At 38.6% G+C, this 15,529-nt stretch overlaps 2 protein-coding genes across 5 annotated transcripts in view; one reads left to right on the top strand and one right to left on the bottom strand.

Annotated features, from left to right (window-relative positions):
• The window catches only part of FBXL13 (F-box and leucine rich repeat protein 13), a 73,290-nt gene that overhangs the window by 19,767 nt on the left and 37,994 nt on the right, over nt 1-15,529 (top strand). For all 4 annotated transcript variants that reach the window (XM_081023551.1, XM_081023552.1, XM_081023550.1 and 1 more), the window contains exons 10-12: nt 8,089-8,141; nt 8,705-8,805; nt 14,252-14,381. In XM_081023551.1, the coding sequence (XP_080879677.1) occupies nt 8,089-8,141; nt 8,705-8,805; nt 14,252-14,381 (284 nt within the window). The remainder of the gene's footprint in view (nt 1-8,088; nt 8,142-8,704; nt 8,806-14,251; nt 14,382-15,529) is intronic.
• Nucleotides 915-14,462, bottom strand: LRRC17 (leucine rich repeat containing 17). Its single transcript, XM_081023754.1, has 4 exons — nt 14,322-14,462; nt 3,874-4,767; nt 1,965-2,120; nt 915-1,484 (listed from the first exon to the last, which is right to left on the bottom strand). The coding sequence occupies exons 2-4, from the start codon at nt 4,628-4,630 to the stop codon at nt 1,081-1,083; spliced, it is 1,317 nt and encodes a 438-aa protein (XP_080879880.1). The 5' UTR covers nt 4,631-4,767; nt 14,322-14,462; the 3' UTR covers nt 915-1,080.

The raw sequence follows: 15,529 nt of genomic DNA on the forward strand, positions 1-15,529 counted from the left end.
GGCTGTTCTCCAATTGGAGCACTCGCAGGCAAGTATCCCAATTGTTGATGTTTATACTACATTTTTTTAGATTTGCCTCGAGACAGTCTTTAAACCTCTTTTGTTGACCACCAGCATTATGCTTTCCATTTTTAAGTTCAGAATAGAGTAGTTGGGAAGGATCCAGTAATTACAAATTGGACTTTGGCTGCCTATCCCCTGACTCAGATGACTTTGCCCTTGTCCAGATCTAGGCACTTAGGAAGGATAAATTGGTGTTTGCTTATTTGTGCCTCATTAGAAAGTTGGATGTGTGTGCCTTCTGTTACAGTTACAATATTCAACAGATTGCAGTGGATGACAGTAGTTCTGTGCACACTTAACTGGGAGTAGGCTCCACTGAACATAGTACAACTTAAAGGTAAAAAGGTACCTCTGCCCGTACGGGCCAGTCGTGTCCGACTCTAGGGTTGTGCGCCCATCTCACTTAAGAGGCCAGGGGCCAGCGCTGTCCGGAGACACTTCCGGGTCACGTGGCCAGTGTGACAAAGCTGCTCTGGCGAGCCAGCACCAGCGCAGCACACGGAAACGCCGTTTACCTTCCCACTAGAAAGCGGTACCTATTTATCTACTTGCACTTAGGGGTGCTTTCGAACTGCTAGGTGGGCAGGAGCTGGGACCGAAGGACGGGAGCTCACCCCGCCGCGGGGATTCGAACCGCCAACCATGCGATCGGCAAGTCCTAGGCACTGAGGTTTTACCCACAGCGCCACCCACGTCCCATAGTACAACTTACTTCTGGTTAAACATGGATTTCAAGTTTTAGGATGTTTAAGCCCAACTCTCTAAAGAGGTTTAGTTTATTACACTGCAATAAATCATATGCCTTTGTGTTAAAAATGGTTACTAGTTAGGCAAAAATGACACAAAACAGATTAAAAAGAGTAAGTTTATAAGGAAACAGGTAATGTCATCATGTGATTAGTACCAAAAATATTTTAACAGATAATCCCTCATGAACATACACTGCATTTAACAAAAATATAAACTACCATTTTTTCTTACAAAAATATTAAAGGATGGAATGTGGCGGTGATCAAATTAACCTATTACAGTGACAATTACCCCATGTTTCTTTCCTGTTTGAACTGGATATTCTTTGTGCTTTTCCCATTCTTCATCATCGGTATCCTGTTCAAATGTTTCTGGGTAAATAGGGAGCTTATCTTTGGGACACTCTTCGTAATAGCTTCTGACATATTTCCCGACAAACCAGCCTTTGAATTCCTCAGGTTTTCTACATTCTAAACCATGGTAGTGAACACTGTAGTGGTGCTTCAACCAGTAGAAAAGATAATGAATGTTGTAGTCACATCTCCAAGGATTTTCTCTAAGCCACAGTATTTTCAAAAAGTACAAATCTTCTAATACTCCATATTCGAAATTTTGCAGGGAGTTGTTTGATAAATCCAATTCTTCCAGGTTCATGAGTCCTGCAAATGCAGCTGTTCAAAAAATGTAAACACTAGGATTACATATCTACTGCGTAGAAATAACAACAACCATAGAGATATGTTTTAGTACCATTAAACGTTGGCTGAGTTTCACTGTGGTTGTGTTTTAAAGAAACAAGAGAGGCACAATGTTCTGAACATTATTGTGAGTCTTCTGTACCAGACCCATCATAGAGATTAACAGTGTAATCCCATACAAATTTATCTGGGAGTAAGTTGTATTGAATTCAGTGGGCTTGCTTCTAAGAAGACATGCATAATATTGCACTGTAAAACAATCTGATTAATCAGTGACTGTTGTTGCTTTCCGTAGGTGGAATTCTCTTAGATTTGATAGATATTCAACTTGTATTTATTACTATTTCATAATTATTAAAAATGACATTTTGAGGAAATGAGCCACTTTTTGTATCATGAAAGCATTTATTAAAACTCACTATAGTTTGATATATCATAATAAAGTTTACTCACCTGGGTCTATGTGAACTATTCCATTACTACTGAGGTTTAAGACCTTCAGGTCATTCATGTCTTCAAATTCCTTGGGTCGTAGCTGGTTGATTTTATTGTTAGATAGATCAAGTTTAACTACATCTGGAGGGATGTTACCGGGAACTTTCTTTAATTCTTGAGAAGGAAAGAAGAAATATATATACATATATATTATGGAAAGCCATAGCCCCCCCCACAACATAGTTTCCCATCTATCCATATACCAACATAGACTACTCATGTGCATTCTTAAGTCTTCTTTTGTTTTTAAGACTGCTTTTAAAAGTTATTGTCTTCTATTTATACCCTACCTTTCTTCCATTATAAAATCCCAGGTAGCATACATGTGGTTCCTACATGGTCTCTCATCCAACACTGACCATACTCAGACCTACTTAGCTTCAGTAAGGTGGTAGCCTCGTGTGCATATCCTATTCCCAAATACATTGCCCATAACTCCTTTATATCACCAACTTCTGAGAATCAATGTACCCACTGAGAGTTTGAAACAAGGTAAACCAACTGAGGTGCTAAAGAAGCCATCTTAAAAATCTACAAGTAGTACAGATTGTGCCAAAAAGTGTCATTTCCATGTTGTAGACAATGTAGAGCATTGTTTTCTGGCTGCCTTATTGAATTACTTTTTATGAAGAATGTTGCTATTGATTCACCAATTCACATATTGTCTTTCTGTCAAAACAACATTGAGAAGTTTGTCTTCCTCTGCACTTTGTGGCTTGGGTCACTTTTAAAAACTCATCTGGTGCTATTTAGTTTGAAGATAGCTTGTGTGGTTGTCAGGTGTGGGGGTTGCAGTTTGACAGGTTGGTGGATGGATGGTCTTTTAGAGCAGGAGTTTGAATATGGATAATATTTTGCTGCCTTCCAGATATTATTCCCTAATTTCTATTGTTTTTAAATTTGTCTAGGCAGGGAACCTAGGGGTATACAAACATCCCTAAATCCAATCCAAAATTCATTCAAACTTTCATCTAGTATTTTATGTTCTGCTGCCATTGGTTTATTTTGCACAAATCTTTTTTCCATTTAATAATCTGCTAATGCCAATATATGAATATTTTAAACATTTTTAGCAGTTGAATTCATATGTTTCTTTCTACTTTGCTAAAGAGCTTTGGAATGTAACTGAGGAGTACAGATAAAGTCTACAGGTAACAAAAGAGATAACTTCTTTCCATTTGAAAATAGCAATAATGAACAATGCAGTTCATTGGTTTTTAAAATTCAAGTAGAAACAAATTAAGGCCTCAGTCCTAATTCCACTTACTTGGGAGCCCACCTCTGAATACAAAGAGGTTCATTTCTGAGTAGACATGGGTCAGTTACAAGACATGGGGGTTGAAAGATAAATTACTCTAAATTATTTTATTCTAAATTAATTTTCTTGTAGTCATGGGTGGTAGGTAGATGCAGGCTTCTCTATAGGATGGCACAATTTGTTTGATTAAATCACTAATATTTTTATGCTAAATGTATTATAGGGCTACATGCTCATCCTACTTCCAGGCTGCTTGCGTCTGACACACTTAAGGCACATATGCCCACTTTTGTAATCAGAATGCTATAAGTTTTTATCATAAGTCTATTGATTGTTATGGATAATAATAATAATGGATAATGGATAGGTGAAAAATTCCACCGCTTGAGCTAGATAACCACCAACTGTAATCTTCTGCATGTCTACTGACAAGTAATTCCTTGAATTCAATTTGGCTTACTCTCAGGTAACAGTCAAAAGGCTTACAGCCTAAAATATTTTTTAAACTATACCCCACCTTTCCATTACCTTGGGTAAAGTTTCAAAATGACAATTTTAATGGTCATTAATGAGCAGCTAAAAAGTAACATGTATTTGGCTTATACAAACCTTTTTTTCTGCAGTCCAGTGTCTGTACAGGAAACATGTAAATGTGGCAGAGAGAAGAGTCAAATTCAGGTCTGATGGGTTTAGGTTTTGGAATAGGACGGTCTGGTCTTTCTCCTTCAGTGCACAGCTGCTCTGATTTTACTTGCTTGAGCTTTTGACCTTTTAGCTTTGTTGGGTGTACACATTTAGCATAGTTTCCCAAGTTCCTGTTTCTTGGAAGCTGCAGCATCGTTATAAGAGTTTCTATCTGACAGTTGCAGTCCCATGGATTATCATATAGGCGTAAATAAATTAAAAGAGGCATGTAAATAAACACCTCCTCAGACAGGATTTTCAACTTGTTGTGCTGCAGTAAAAGTGTAGTGAGTTTATTTAAACCAAAAAAAGCTTCATCCTCAATTTTTGATATCTCATTCTGTTGTAAATCTAGACTTTTTAATTTTGTGAACTTGGAAAACATGTTGTTCTTCAGCTTGCGAATTCTATTTCTTGCTAGGAGCATGTGTTTTAAATCTTCAGGCCAATCAGACAATACAAATGTCAGTTTCCTTTCTTGGCAATCTAAGTATTTGTCATGAAGATAGGTGTACACATCACATGGGGGGCCTGGGGTGTAGCGCTTGACAGTGCCGGATGCTCTTCTTAAGCCGTTTGACTTTCCATTATTTGCTTTGTTTCTTGAACTTCCATTTCTTGTCTTCCTAAAGTCAGCCGCTTTACAAAAGAAAAGTAGTATTATAATTGTAACCACTTGCATCCTGACATCCAGCTGGTCCCAATTATTTTGTACAACAGCTGGAACAGTCAGAGTATTCCTTTGAAATCTGAGTTTGGAAGCCTTTAACTAGCGTGGTTCTGAATCAAGGAGGCACAGCAAGGGTTTGAGGAATCGCTCTGTTGGAAGAAAAGCAGAATATTAGTGAGATATTACCCTAGAATTAATAATAAAATATAATAATAATAATTTTATGATTTATACTCTGCCTATCTGGCTGGGTTTCCCCAGCCACTCTGGGTGGCTTACAGCATATATAAAAAACTGTAAAACATCAGACATTAAAAATTTCCTGATACAGGGCTGCCTGCAGATGTCTTCTAAAGTTCAGTTGTTTATTTCCTTGACATCTGATGGGAGGGTATTCCACAGGGCAGGTGCCACTACCGAGAAGGCACTCTGCCTGGTTCCCTGTAACTTCACTTCTTGCAGTGAGGGAACTGCCAGAAGGCCCTCGGAGCTGGACCTCAGTGTCCAGGATGAACAATGGGGATGGAGATGCTCCTTCAGGTATACTGGGCCGAGGCCATTTAGGGCTTTAAAGGTCAGCACCAGCACTTTGAATTGTGCTCAGAATTGTACTGGGAGTCAATGTAGGTCTTTCACGACTGGTGTCCTAAATTATAATGAATTAAAGCTGACATTTGAATATATTTTCCATAATAATCAGCACATTGTATATTGAAAATAATTTTGGCTGTGATAATAATGGTGAGCTTCCCTCCTAAATGGAGATATAAATAATTTATTTATTATCAAATAATGATGATGTCACACACCATTATACCTGATACAGTATCACCTGATACAGGGGACTCAGGGAATGAATTTGTAAGGGCATTTAGGTCAACAAATGGAACCCAATTAGTTTTGCCATCGTCTGATGATTATTGGCTTGTAGTAAACATGGAAGCATGGTTGAAATATGCAATGCCCCATCAGTACAGTGGTGCCTTGCAAGACGAAATTAATTTGTTCTGCGAGTTTTTTCATCTTGCGATTTTTTTCGTCTTGCGAAGCACGGTTTTAACTGTATTAACGGTTTTAAGAAAAAGGAAACAAACTCGCAAGACGTTTTCGTCTTGCGAAGCAAGCCCATAGGGAAATTCGTCTTGCGAAGCAACTCAAAAAACGAAAAACTCTTTCATCTTGCGTGTTTTTCGTCTTGCAAGGCATTCGTCTTGCGAGGTACCACTGTATTGGCATTCCATTGACTCCTGAAGATACACCTGCTTAAAAAGCATTTCCCTGATCTCCTGACTTTCGTCTCTTGTAGTAATTTGTTTTTAGGATGGCTCAGGTTATTTTATTTTATTTTATTAGTTTTTATTGGGGGGGGGTTGTGGCACAAAGCAAATGGAAAAACAGGGAACTGTACATTTGTTTTCTCCAAGTCAATTCATAGTCTTTTTCACAGCTCGTTTACGTTTGGTGAGAGACATTTTTGTCAGACATCTTGCAGTTGGGAGAAAGGAGAGGTGAGGAAAGAGATGAATATGTTGTTCTTTCATTCTGTTGCCTATTCTTAGTGTAGGGGGGGTTGCGTCAGCATCACATGGGTAGGTCCTTTGTGTATTTATTTATTTATTTTTATTGATAATGTGGAAGGTTGGGGTTCCCAAGCTTGCTTGGTTGTGTTTGGTGGTAATTGTTGTTGTAACTCTTATGCTGTTTTAAGGGGTTTATCATATATTTTAATTATGGGTATTTTAATGTAGCTGTTTTACAGTGTATTTTTATTTTTGTTAGCTATATTTTTATTCTTGTTATTTTGCTGTTGACGTTTATTTGTTTGTGAACTGCCTTGTATTTCTTCTTGAAATGAAAGCGAGTGAATGGGAATTACATTGAATTTCATTTGCCCTTTTAAGCAAGTGTTAAGTGATGGACACTGGGAAAAGAAATCCTACCTTCCCGTATATGTTAATAGTCTGAATTAGCAGTGACTACACAGGAAAGAGACCTTGGGTCTTTGTGGATAGATTAATTAAAATGTTGACCCAGTGTGTGGCACCTTTGAAAAAGGTGAATTCCACATTAAAGATAATAATACCCTGTTATTGGTTTACCTGGTGGTCGTTGTGGCCTGACATAACTGTTGGGCAAGGAGTGGGAAGCATCAGGAATCTACCTGATGTGGCTGGGCGGGAGGGCGGAGTCTGGCAGTGGAACTGGAGTTAGCTAGCACCATCAATGGCCAGAGTTGATGGGAGTCATATTGTCTGGCTCCCAGGGAGAAGGGCTTCCGGGGCAGGCCAGAGAAAAGATTATGAAGGTTTGGTCTGCCCTTGGAACATAGAAGGTGGACCTGCCCAGCCTGTCCACTGCCGATGCTGCTCTTGAACCTCTGGCTTTCCACAGGCCAGAAGTTTTCCAGCGCTGGTTAACACTGACTGACAGCAGAGTTTCAGAGTCTCCATGGTTTCATATTTTCTCCTAGCTCAACCTAGAGATGCTGGGGATTGGACATGGGACTTTCTGTACACATGCAGAGCAGATGTTCTACCACTGAGCTTTGCCCTCTCATGATCGTATGATTCTTCTTAGCCTGCTTCTAAATATTTGCTCTACTGCCTTGTCTGGTACAATACCATGTTCCATGAAAATACTGTCTGGGATTGCAGCCTAACAGCATGGGTGGGAAAGTGGCCCTCCAGATGTCATTGGACTCCATTTCAGTGTCTGCTAACACCATCAATGGTCAGAGGTGATGGAAGTCATGTTCAAGCAGTATCTGAGGTCACAGGTTTCTTATCCCTGGTGTACAGGATAAGATGCTGATTCACTCTGTCCTGTACATGTAGGCTTCAATCCTATACAAATTTACCTGGGCGTGAGCCCCATTCACCTCTAGGTTCCAGTGTTATAGTAATATGATCTAGTTCTAAAACCAAATGGACAAAGAGGTTTGCCCAGTAGTCTGCATTATCTTTTCATCCTGGAGGCAAGGGGATCATAGGAAAGTGAGGCCATTAAACAAGATGGACCCATAGCATGGGCTGAGATGTCACAGGACAAAACCTTAGTTAAGAAAAAGGCTTGTAATGTTTCTATTCACTCATAGTATCAACACTCATTAAGTTTACATTCTTGACCCAATCAAGTCTAGGAGCTGTCAGAGGAGTGACATGCTGTCACAGGCAGCTTGTCCAAGCCTCAACAGGGTGGCTTATCTTACTGTTTGAGAATGTGTGTTAACAGAGCAATAACTACATTCCTTTGGTGATGGGGGGGTGTCCCTGGAAAAAGCAAAACAATCTTTTAACAATGAAAACATTGTGTAATCCCAATGAAATGACATATCTCCAGTGTTACTGACCATTGGTATAAAATATATTTCATTCTTTCCCATTTTGGGTTTATGTTACTGAAAACTGCTAGATATTAGCTGATGTTTTCAAGTAATGCAAGATACTAATTTGGTGTTATATTTATTTTAGCTCACTGTAAGAATTTGCAAGACTTAAATGTCACTGAATGCCAAGGGTTAAATGTAAGTATTCATACAACAAATTTGAAATAGCCTTAATGTAATTCAGATATAGTAAATTTTAGTTCTAATTTTGATTTCTAGAGAAGACACAACATTTTTAAAATGAAAAGCTGTGCTCTATGTATGTAGCATAATATGGCTAAAGTCCAAATATTACTTAGTTTGAATAGGAAACCCATCTGATTTCATGGTTTGTAATCAAGGAAAAGCTGTATAGACTTCCAGCTTCAGTCTACACTGGTGTGAGGAGCCTCCAGACCATGGGCCAAATATGGACCAGAAACAACAATTTAAGGAGGCCATTTTCAAAACCAAAAGAGGTCATTTATTCCACCTAAAGATTCTGGTTATCTTAGTTACATTTATATGTTGTATTATGTTAAGAATGTGGTTACAGTAGATGATGCTAAATATTATTATTATTGCATGTCCAATTTATTATCAGATATCTAGGTGTGCTGTTGACGTATAGTGTGAACTGAAAAAATGCATCTGATAAAGAGCCATATTATTTACTTTAAAAAATGAAACCAATTTCATTTATGATTTTCTTTATTGAACAGGATGAACTAATAAGGCTTGTAACAGAAGGTTGCCCAGCAATCCTTTACTTAAATTTATCTCACACAGATATCACAAATGGAACACTAAGACTTCTGTCAAGGTAAAAACAATCTGTTTTATAAATAAATTCTGAATTTTAGTGTAACAGTAGAAGAAAGATTCCACCTTTATAAAGATCAGCTGCTCTCTCTCGCTGACTATCACTGTAATATGGAAACAAGTGTCCCCCAACTTTTTGGACCAAGAGACACATTTGAAATTGTAGGAAACTGCTGTGGGTGCCAGAAAACAACAACAATTTCGCAGCAGAAAAGTTGGCAGTGCTGAGCACCCCCCTCAAAAAAAAAAAAAGGGCAAACTACTACAACCCTCTCCCAAATAAAACAGTGATCAAAAAGCAGGGGCAACACCCTCCCTCCAATAAGACATTGACCACTGGTTTTGAGAGACTTCAACATCCCTGCCAAGGCAACTGGCTCTGGGGTGGCTGAGGACTTCATGGCTGTGGTGGAACTGACAGTAGTAAGGCTTGAGAATATGGACTGATAAAAACTTGCAGAGAGGGGACAAGTAGCTGGGCCAGGGAGGTTATTATTGCCTCCTTGCAAGATGGGGTGGTCCTTCCCTGCTTGAAGGAGGCAGTGGTAAAACCACTCCTCACGAAACCCTCCCTGGATTCAGGAAATCTGAAAGTCAGAAAGTCATTACCGGCCAGTTGCTAATCTCCCCTTCATGCCCACAAACACAAGATACCCTCTGAGTCTGACAGATAAGGGGGCTGAAAATGACATGTTCACAGCCCGATCCTATAGATGCACTCAAAAATAAGTCCTATTGACTTTCTCCCAGGTATGTATGTAAAGCCTCAGTTATTTGTACTTCTAAACAACAGATTGGGAAAGGACCATGAAATAAATTTGGTTAGAGCTGAACAGAGCACCATGATTACCTTATTATACACCTGCATGCTAAAGATCTGATTAGGCACTTTGGAGCTATTTGGACAATGAAAGAGAACTGTGTTAATGGCATGTTTGATTTTACTGCAGTTTACCCCAAGATGTTCTAGTTAGTTAGTTAGTTAGTTATTCATTTATTTGGAATAGTTATAGCCCACCTTTCTAGTTCAATCAGTTAAGGCAGCTAACAAAGACAGCTATTTAAAAATACAGTCACAACAACAACATTTTAAAATTCAGCAAAAGATGGACAGTTAAAATATAACAACAAACAAAACAAAACAAAAACTTAAGTGGATAATCAGCAAAAAGAATTGCCTAAACACAAAAGTTTTCAGGAGGTAGAGATGAAGCTGTATAGAATTACTGAGGTTATGACAAATGTAAAGTAGCTGCTGTAGTTGAGAAAGCCCTCTCACCATGCATTGCATGGGGGTGATGCACATCAAAGCACCTCACCTAATGATGACCATGAATAGGTCAAGGGAAACAGGACCATGCAGGAGGAGATGGGCAGAACAAATCCTCTATGCCAGTGGTTGCAAGGCTATACTGGCAAATTAAATGCTTATCATATACCAGGGTAATCAAATTGAAGGAGGCAGTTTACATCTTCTAAAGGTAAATTGAAATTAATTTAATTAAAATAGGCCATTAAATCCAGTTCTCTGTTACTTTCCCTGAAGCTCACAATGTGCCTGATTAATCCCCTAATATGCGGATGCATGGTAAGACACAATGAGGGAAGGCTATAATAGGAAAGTGTGAGATACTGGACTTCTAAAAGGTTCTTGGCAGGAATTTCAAAAATACTGACAAGTCAACCCTTGTGAAACATCTTCTAGCTGCTTCCCTGCTCCCTTCTGTACTATGCATATACTTTAAGAATCATAGACACAACAGAAGCTAGTCTAAATCTTATGTCTGAAGCTCCCTACCAGTTGTGAAGCATAAGGCTCCCTGAGTTCAATGAGACTTCTTGTATTGGGAACTTGCAGCCTTCCAGATGTTGTTGGACTATAACTACCATCATCTCTGATAATGGGCCATGTTCACTAGGGCTGATGACAGCTGCAGTCTAACAACATATGGAGGGCCACATGTTTTCTCTTCAAGTTCCACATACCTATCTTGCACCTAGGCTTCACCAGCAGTGAGGAACTGATCAACAAAGTGGAAGTACGGTGAACATTGAGAGGAAACAATAATGTCCTCTTGGGTTTCATTATATAGAGGCAAGGGAAACCTGAGTGTAGTTGGACATGCACTGTGGACTTTAAGAAGGCTGATTTCCTTAACAAACTTGAGGAACTACTGTGTGAGATCCCACTGTATGTCAGAAATACTCAGAGAAGGGAATCCAAGATGGATGGAAATTTCTTAAAGGTGAAATATTGAAGGCACAAGTGCAGATGATTCTAACAAGAAAAATGGGAGGCATTTGTTGATAAACATTTTTATAAACAACTTGGATAATGAAATAGAAGATGATCATCAAATTTGCGGACACCCAAACTGGGAGGGGTATCTAATGCTGTAGAAGTGTTGAAGACAGAATCAGGATTGGAGATTACCTTAACAGAATGGAGAACTGGGCCCAAACTACCAAAATGAATTTCAATAGGGATAAATGTAAGGTTCTACACTTAGACAGGAAGAACCAGCTGCACAAATATAAGATGGGGGACACCTGGTCTGTCAGTAGCACATGAGAAAAGGTCTAGGGGTCTTAGTAGGCTACAAGCTTAACAGTCAACAGTGTAATGTATCAGCAAAGAAGCTAATGCTATTCTAGATTGCATCAACAGAAATATAATGTCCCAATCACGGGAAAGTCATAGTACTGCTCTATTCTGCCTTGATCAGACCACACCTGGAGTAATGCGTTCAGTTCTGAGCATCACAATTTAAGAAAGATATTGACAAGCTGGAACGTGTGCAGAGGAGGCAACCAATATGATCAAACATCTAGAAACCAAGCCTTCAGTATGTTTTGCCTGGACTCCTTCCTTATGCATCTCAACTGGTCATAATTTGCTGGAATGAAATAAAGTATGTTATATAGGTAGTTTGTTAAATAGCTAATTTGTTCTTTGTGCCCATGTTCCTGTGTGTACACCAGCAAATGAAAGCTGGGTTAATTCTTGCTGTGAGCTAGAATCAGCTCTAGTATGACAATCTCCTTAAATGTCTGATCTATATAGTTTTATATCCCTATGCCATTTTCTAGTGTCCAATGTGGCCTAGTGGTATTTTCAAAGTAGCCTCCAAGTTCATAAAGCCTTTTCAAATGCTGACATTTCCCCCTGCAAAAATAATATTCCATTTAAATATAGCTAAATCATCTTTTGCTTCTCTGTCTCAGCACTAATGTGTTTGGATCAGTGTGAATGAACTTTCTGTTTTCAGCATACCATATTGTAGTGTTCCTATCTGAACATTGCAGAAGTTATATCGCCTGCCAAGCTATGTTGTCCTAATCACATTATCTCCTGCAACCACAAAAAGAAAACAAGCAAACAGCTCAGATTGAAATTTCCTTTAAGACCCCTCCCACAAAACCCTTAGTTTTTGCACCAGTTTCCTGTTGTTGGCAGTCTCAACTAGGTGCAGCTTACGTACTATGTTATATTTTAACACAATTCTTCAGTAACATTTATAAATCATACAGTTGGTTATGTTATGATGTTGCTGGGCCAAACAAAGCTCATTCATTGTGAGCCTGCACTTCCTTAATAAACATTATCCCCACTTTGAACCCTCCTTTGCTGTCGGTCTGATTGGCTACACTCAGTCAGGGCTTTGGAGAGATTCACACAAAAAGCACTGCCACGTGAATGCCAAGTATAGGGAATGCAATACATCCCATATGTTGAGACACCTAATAGAGCATCCCTCCAAGGGAAATAAAATGACCTAAAAGGTAACCTAATCTCCCTTCTCTTTGAAAGGTATGCAGACACATATTTTCATAGAAATATATTGTTGTAAAAAGCTTGTTTCAATTCAGCCATGCATTTGGGACTTCTGAATACTTATTTGTTTATTACATGGTTATATTAACAGACATCTGAAGTCTAGAAGAACAAAGTATAGTTAAAACCCATTGCAGGGATTGGCCCTATGACCCTCCAGATGTTGCTGTGGTACAACTCCCATCATCTGTGACCATTGGCTGCGCTTGGCTGGGACTGATGGGAGCTGGGAGTCCAGCAACATCTGTGGGACCACAGCTTCCCATTCTTGCCATAAAGAATATTAGATACTGACTAATACAAGCTGAAGCATTTTAACTTTGGCGAGAGAAGATGAAGTCTGTTACCATTCATTGTTACTTGTCATAATGATGTACATACTGAGAATATAATCCACAGTTTGTACCCCTAAAAATTAATGTGCTATTACTGGAAGATCTTAGGTGTTTATCTTCTCACAGAAAAGTTTATCTGAATGCTTTACCTGCCTTTTTGTCTTAATACAAAAATAAATATTTACTGTTTATATTTCTTTCCATATGTCTTTAAATTTAACCCTTATTATCTGCAAAGTTTTCCCTCTCTTATTCATTAAGAACACAAAAGTCCAAGTCTTACAAGCAGTGGTCATGATGTCATACTTTCATCATGGTGGGTGTTCCCAGCTTAGCTTTTGCTGACTTGTGAAGTTGCCTTAAATGTTTTCCTGAACTAAAATTTGTTGCGGAGCATGTTGTCTACTCCTAATCATACAGTGTATTTTTTCTTCTGCAAGCTTTCATTTGTGGTAATTGTGGCATTGCATCTCTTATTTTAGTTCAACTGCTTTATAGTTGTATAAAATTAATACTCTTCAGTATGATAATGCCTAAATATGTATTATAAAAATGAAGTTGTAGAGAGTTCAGTTTCAGAGTATTCATTTGCTGTGTATATTGTCTAACCAACTTCCTTTGTCTGTCACTGGATATATGTTATAAAGGTTTCCTATTAATAAGTCACACAGTGCAGTCCTGTGCATATTTACTCAAAAAATGCCACCATGCTCAATGAGGCTTACTTCCAGATATAGCAAAGTATTACAGCTTTAGGTTGTTATGTGAGCACACAACTATTTTGTATTTTTGTTTTGTTAGAATAGCTGTGTCAAACCTTAATGGAAACAATTACACAAGCAGGGATGGTTTAACATTATGTTTAATTTTTTATGCTTTTAATATCCTTTGATAGAGTTCTGGTTTTCATTTTGAACACAAAAAGCTTAAAAAACAATGTGCAGTTAATGTTACAACTTGGTCCTTAAAATGGTTGAGAGTCATATATTTCTAATTTACTGCAAACGTTTGAGTTTACAACCAAGGAAAATCATTTTAAAATCAGGTTTCATTTAAGATGACTTTGGTTCGTGAGTAATCTTATTAAACAGTGTAAAGTACATGCAACAAAGAAAAATGAAACACAGGTTTTTTTTGTATTCAGGCAAAGTGAATATTCCCATTAAATTCCAGTATCCACCCATGTTCTTAGAAAGCTTTTTAGCTACAGTATCAAATTGCACCAGAAATCTGTATGCAACATCTTAGTAACTGACTTCTTCTTTTATCTGGCATAGGGGATGCCCCAATTTACAGTATTTAAGTTTAGCTTATTGCAGAAAATTCACAGACAATGGCTTACTGTACCTCGGCTCTGGAAGAGGGTGTCACAAGCTCATCTACTTGGATATTTCAGGCTGCCTCCAGGTTTGCATTTCAGTTTTCTTTTTCATATTGTAGCGAAGTGATTCCTTTAGAGAACTGACGGCACCAAGCACTCATGGTATAATCAAGTAGTACAGGCACTGCAGCAAAGTTTTGAGAGGTTTTAAATTACATTACCACAGCTGCTTAAATTTTCCTGAGGAATAGCACTATAGGCTTTTGGCTTTTGTCCAGTGGGCGTCTTTAACTATAAACAGCCAGTCCTTACTGCATAATGAAAGCATGCATTGCTGTTGGAGGTGGACTTAAAACATGCTTGCTTTGTGCTTTTACTTCCATACGTACAATTTGCAGACATTAACAATACTCAAGGGTCCTCTGCTGAGCAAACAGAAATAAAGCTCCTTGAAAGGGACAGGATTTCCTGAAAAGGAAATCAGATTGTCAGCGAGCTTTCTAATATCACTTTCCTTCTTTTGTAAAGTGTAAGTATGTAGCATTGTAACATACTACCACCCTTCCACTAAGAGAGAGAGAGGGAAATATATAGAGAGAGTGTTACACACTCTTTCTCTCTCTCTTGGCCCCCAGCCCCCAACAGTCTTTTTTGTTGTTGTTGCAGGGATGTGTACAGCTATTCTTTCAAACTGCTTCATTTAGGCAGCCAACTGTCGTATGTGTAAGAATCTATACAGTGGGGACATCCTGTACCATCGTAACATAACTTCAAATTCATAAAACAATAATTGGAAACCATAGAAGGATCCTGCAGGTGATGCCAAGGCACACTTTGAACCTTGCTCCATTCTCACTAGTGCAGACATAAAGGCGAAATAGAAAAGCATCTAAGAATGAATTGCAAGAGCTACTGCAGAAAATTGGATTCCTTGGGAAGAAGAGGGGAAAATAAATTTAATAAATAAATAAACATTGGATTTTCCCTTATTCAATCCCTTCCCACTATCACCACATATGCAAGCAAAATACATAAATCGAGTAGTAAAAGCAGTTGAGGTTCTCGACAGAAGAATGAAAGCTGCCCAGCCATGCACTCACTTTGCACGTTATTTCCCAATTTCCAGCCACCCTTCCAGGTCCCCCTCTGTCCTATCAGCAGTGGTAGGTCATTCCTTTCCATTTCCATGTCCCTCATCTGGGATCAGGTGAGACTTCATTGACAAGTTCACATA

Source organism: Podarcis pityusensis (genome assembly GCF_964106645.2).
Source record: "Podarcis pityusensis genome assembly, chromosome: 10".
NCBI classification, from domain to species: Eukaryota; Metazoa; Chordata; class Lepidosauria; order Squamata; family Lacertidae; genus Podarcis; species Podarcis pityusensis.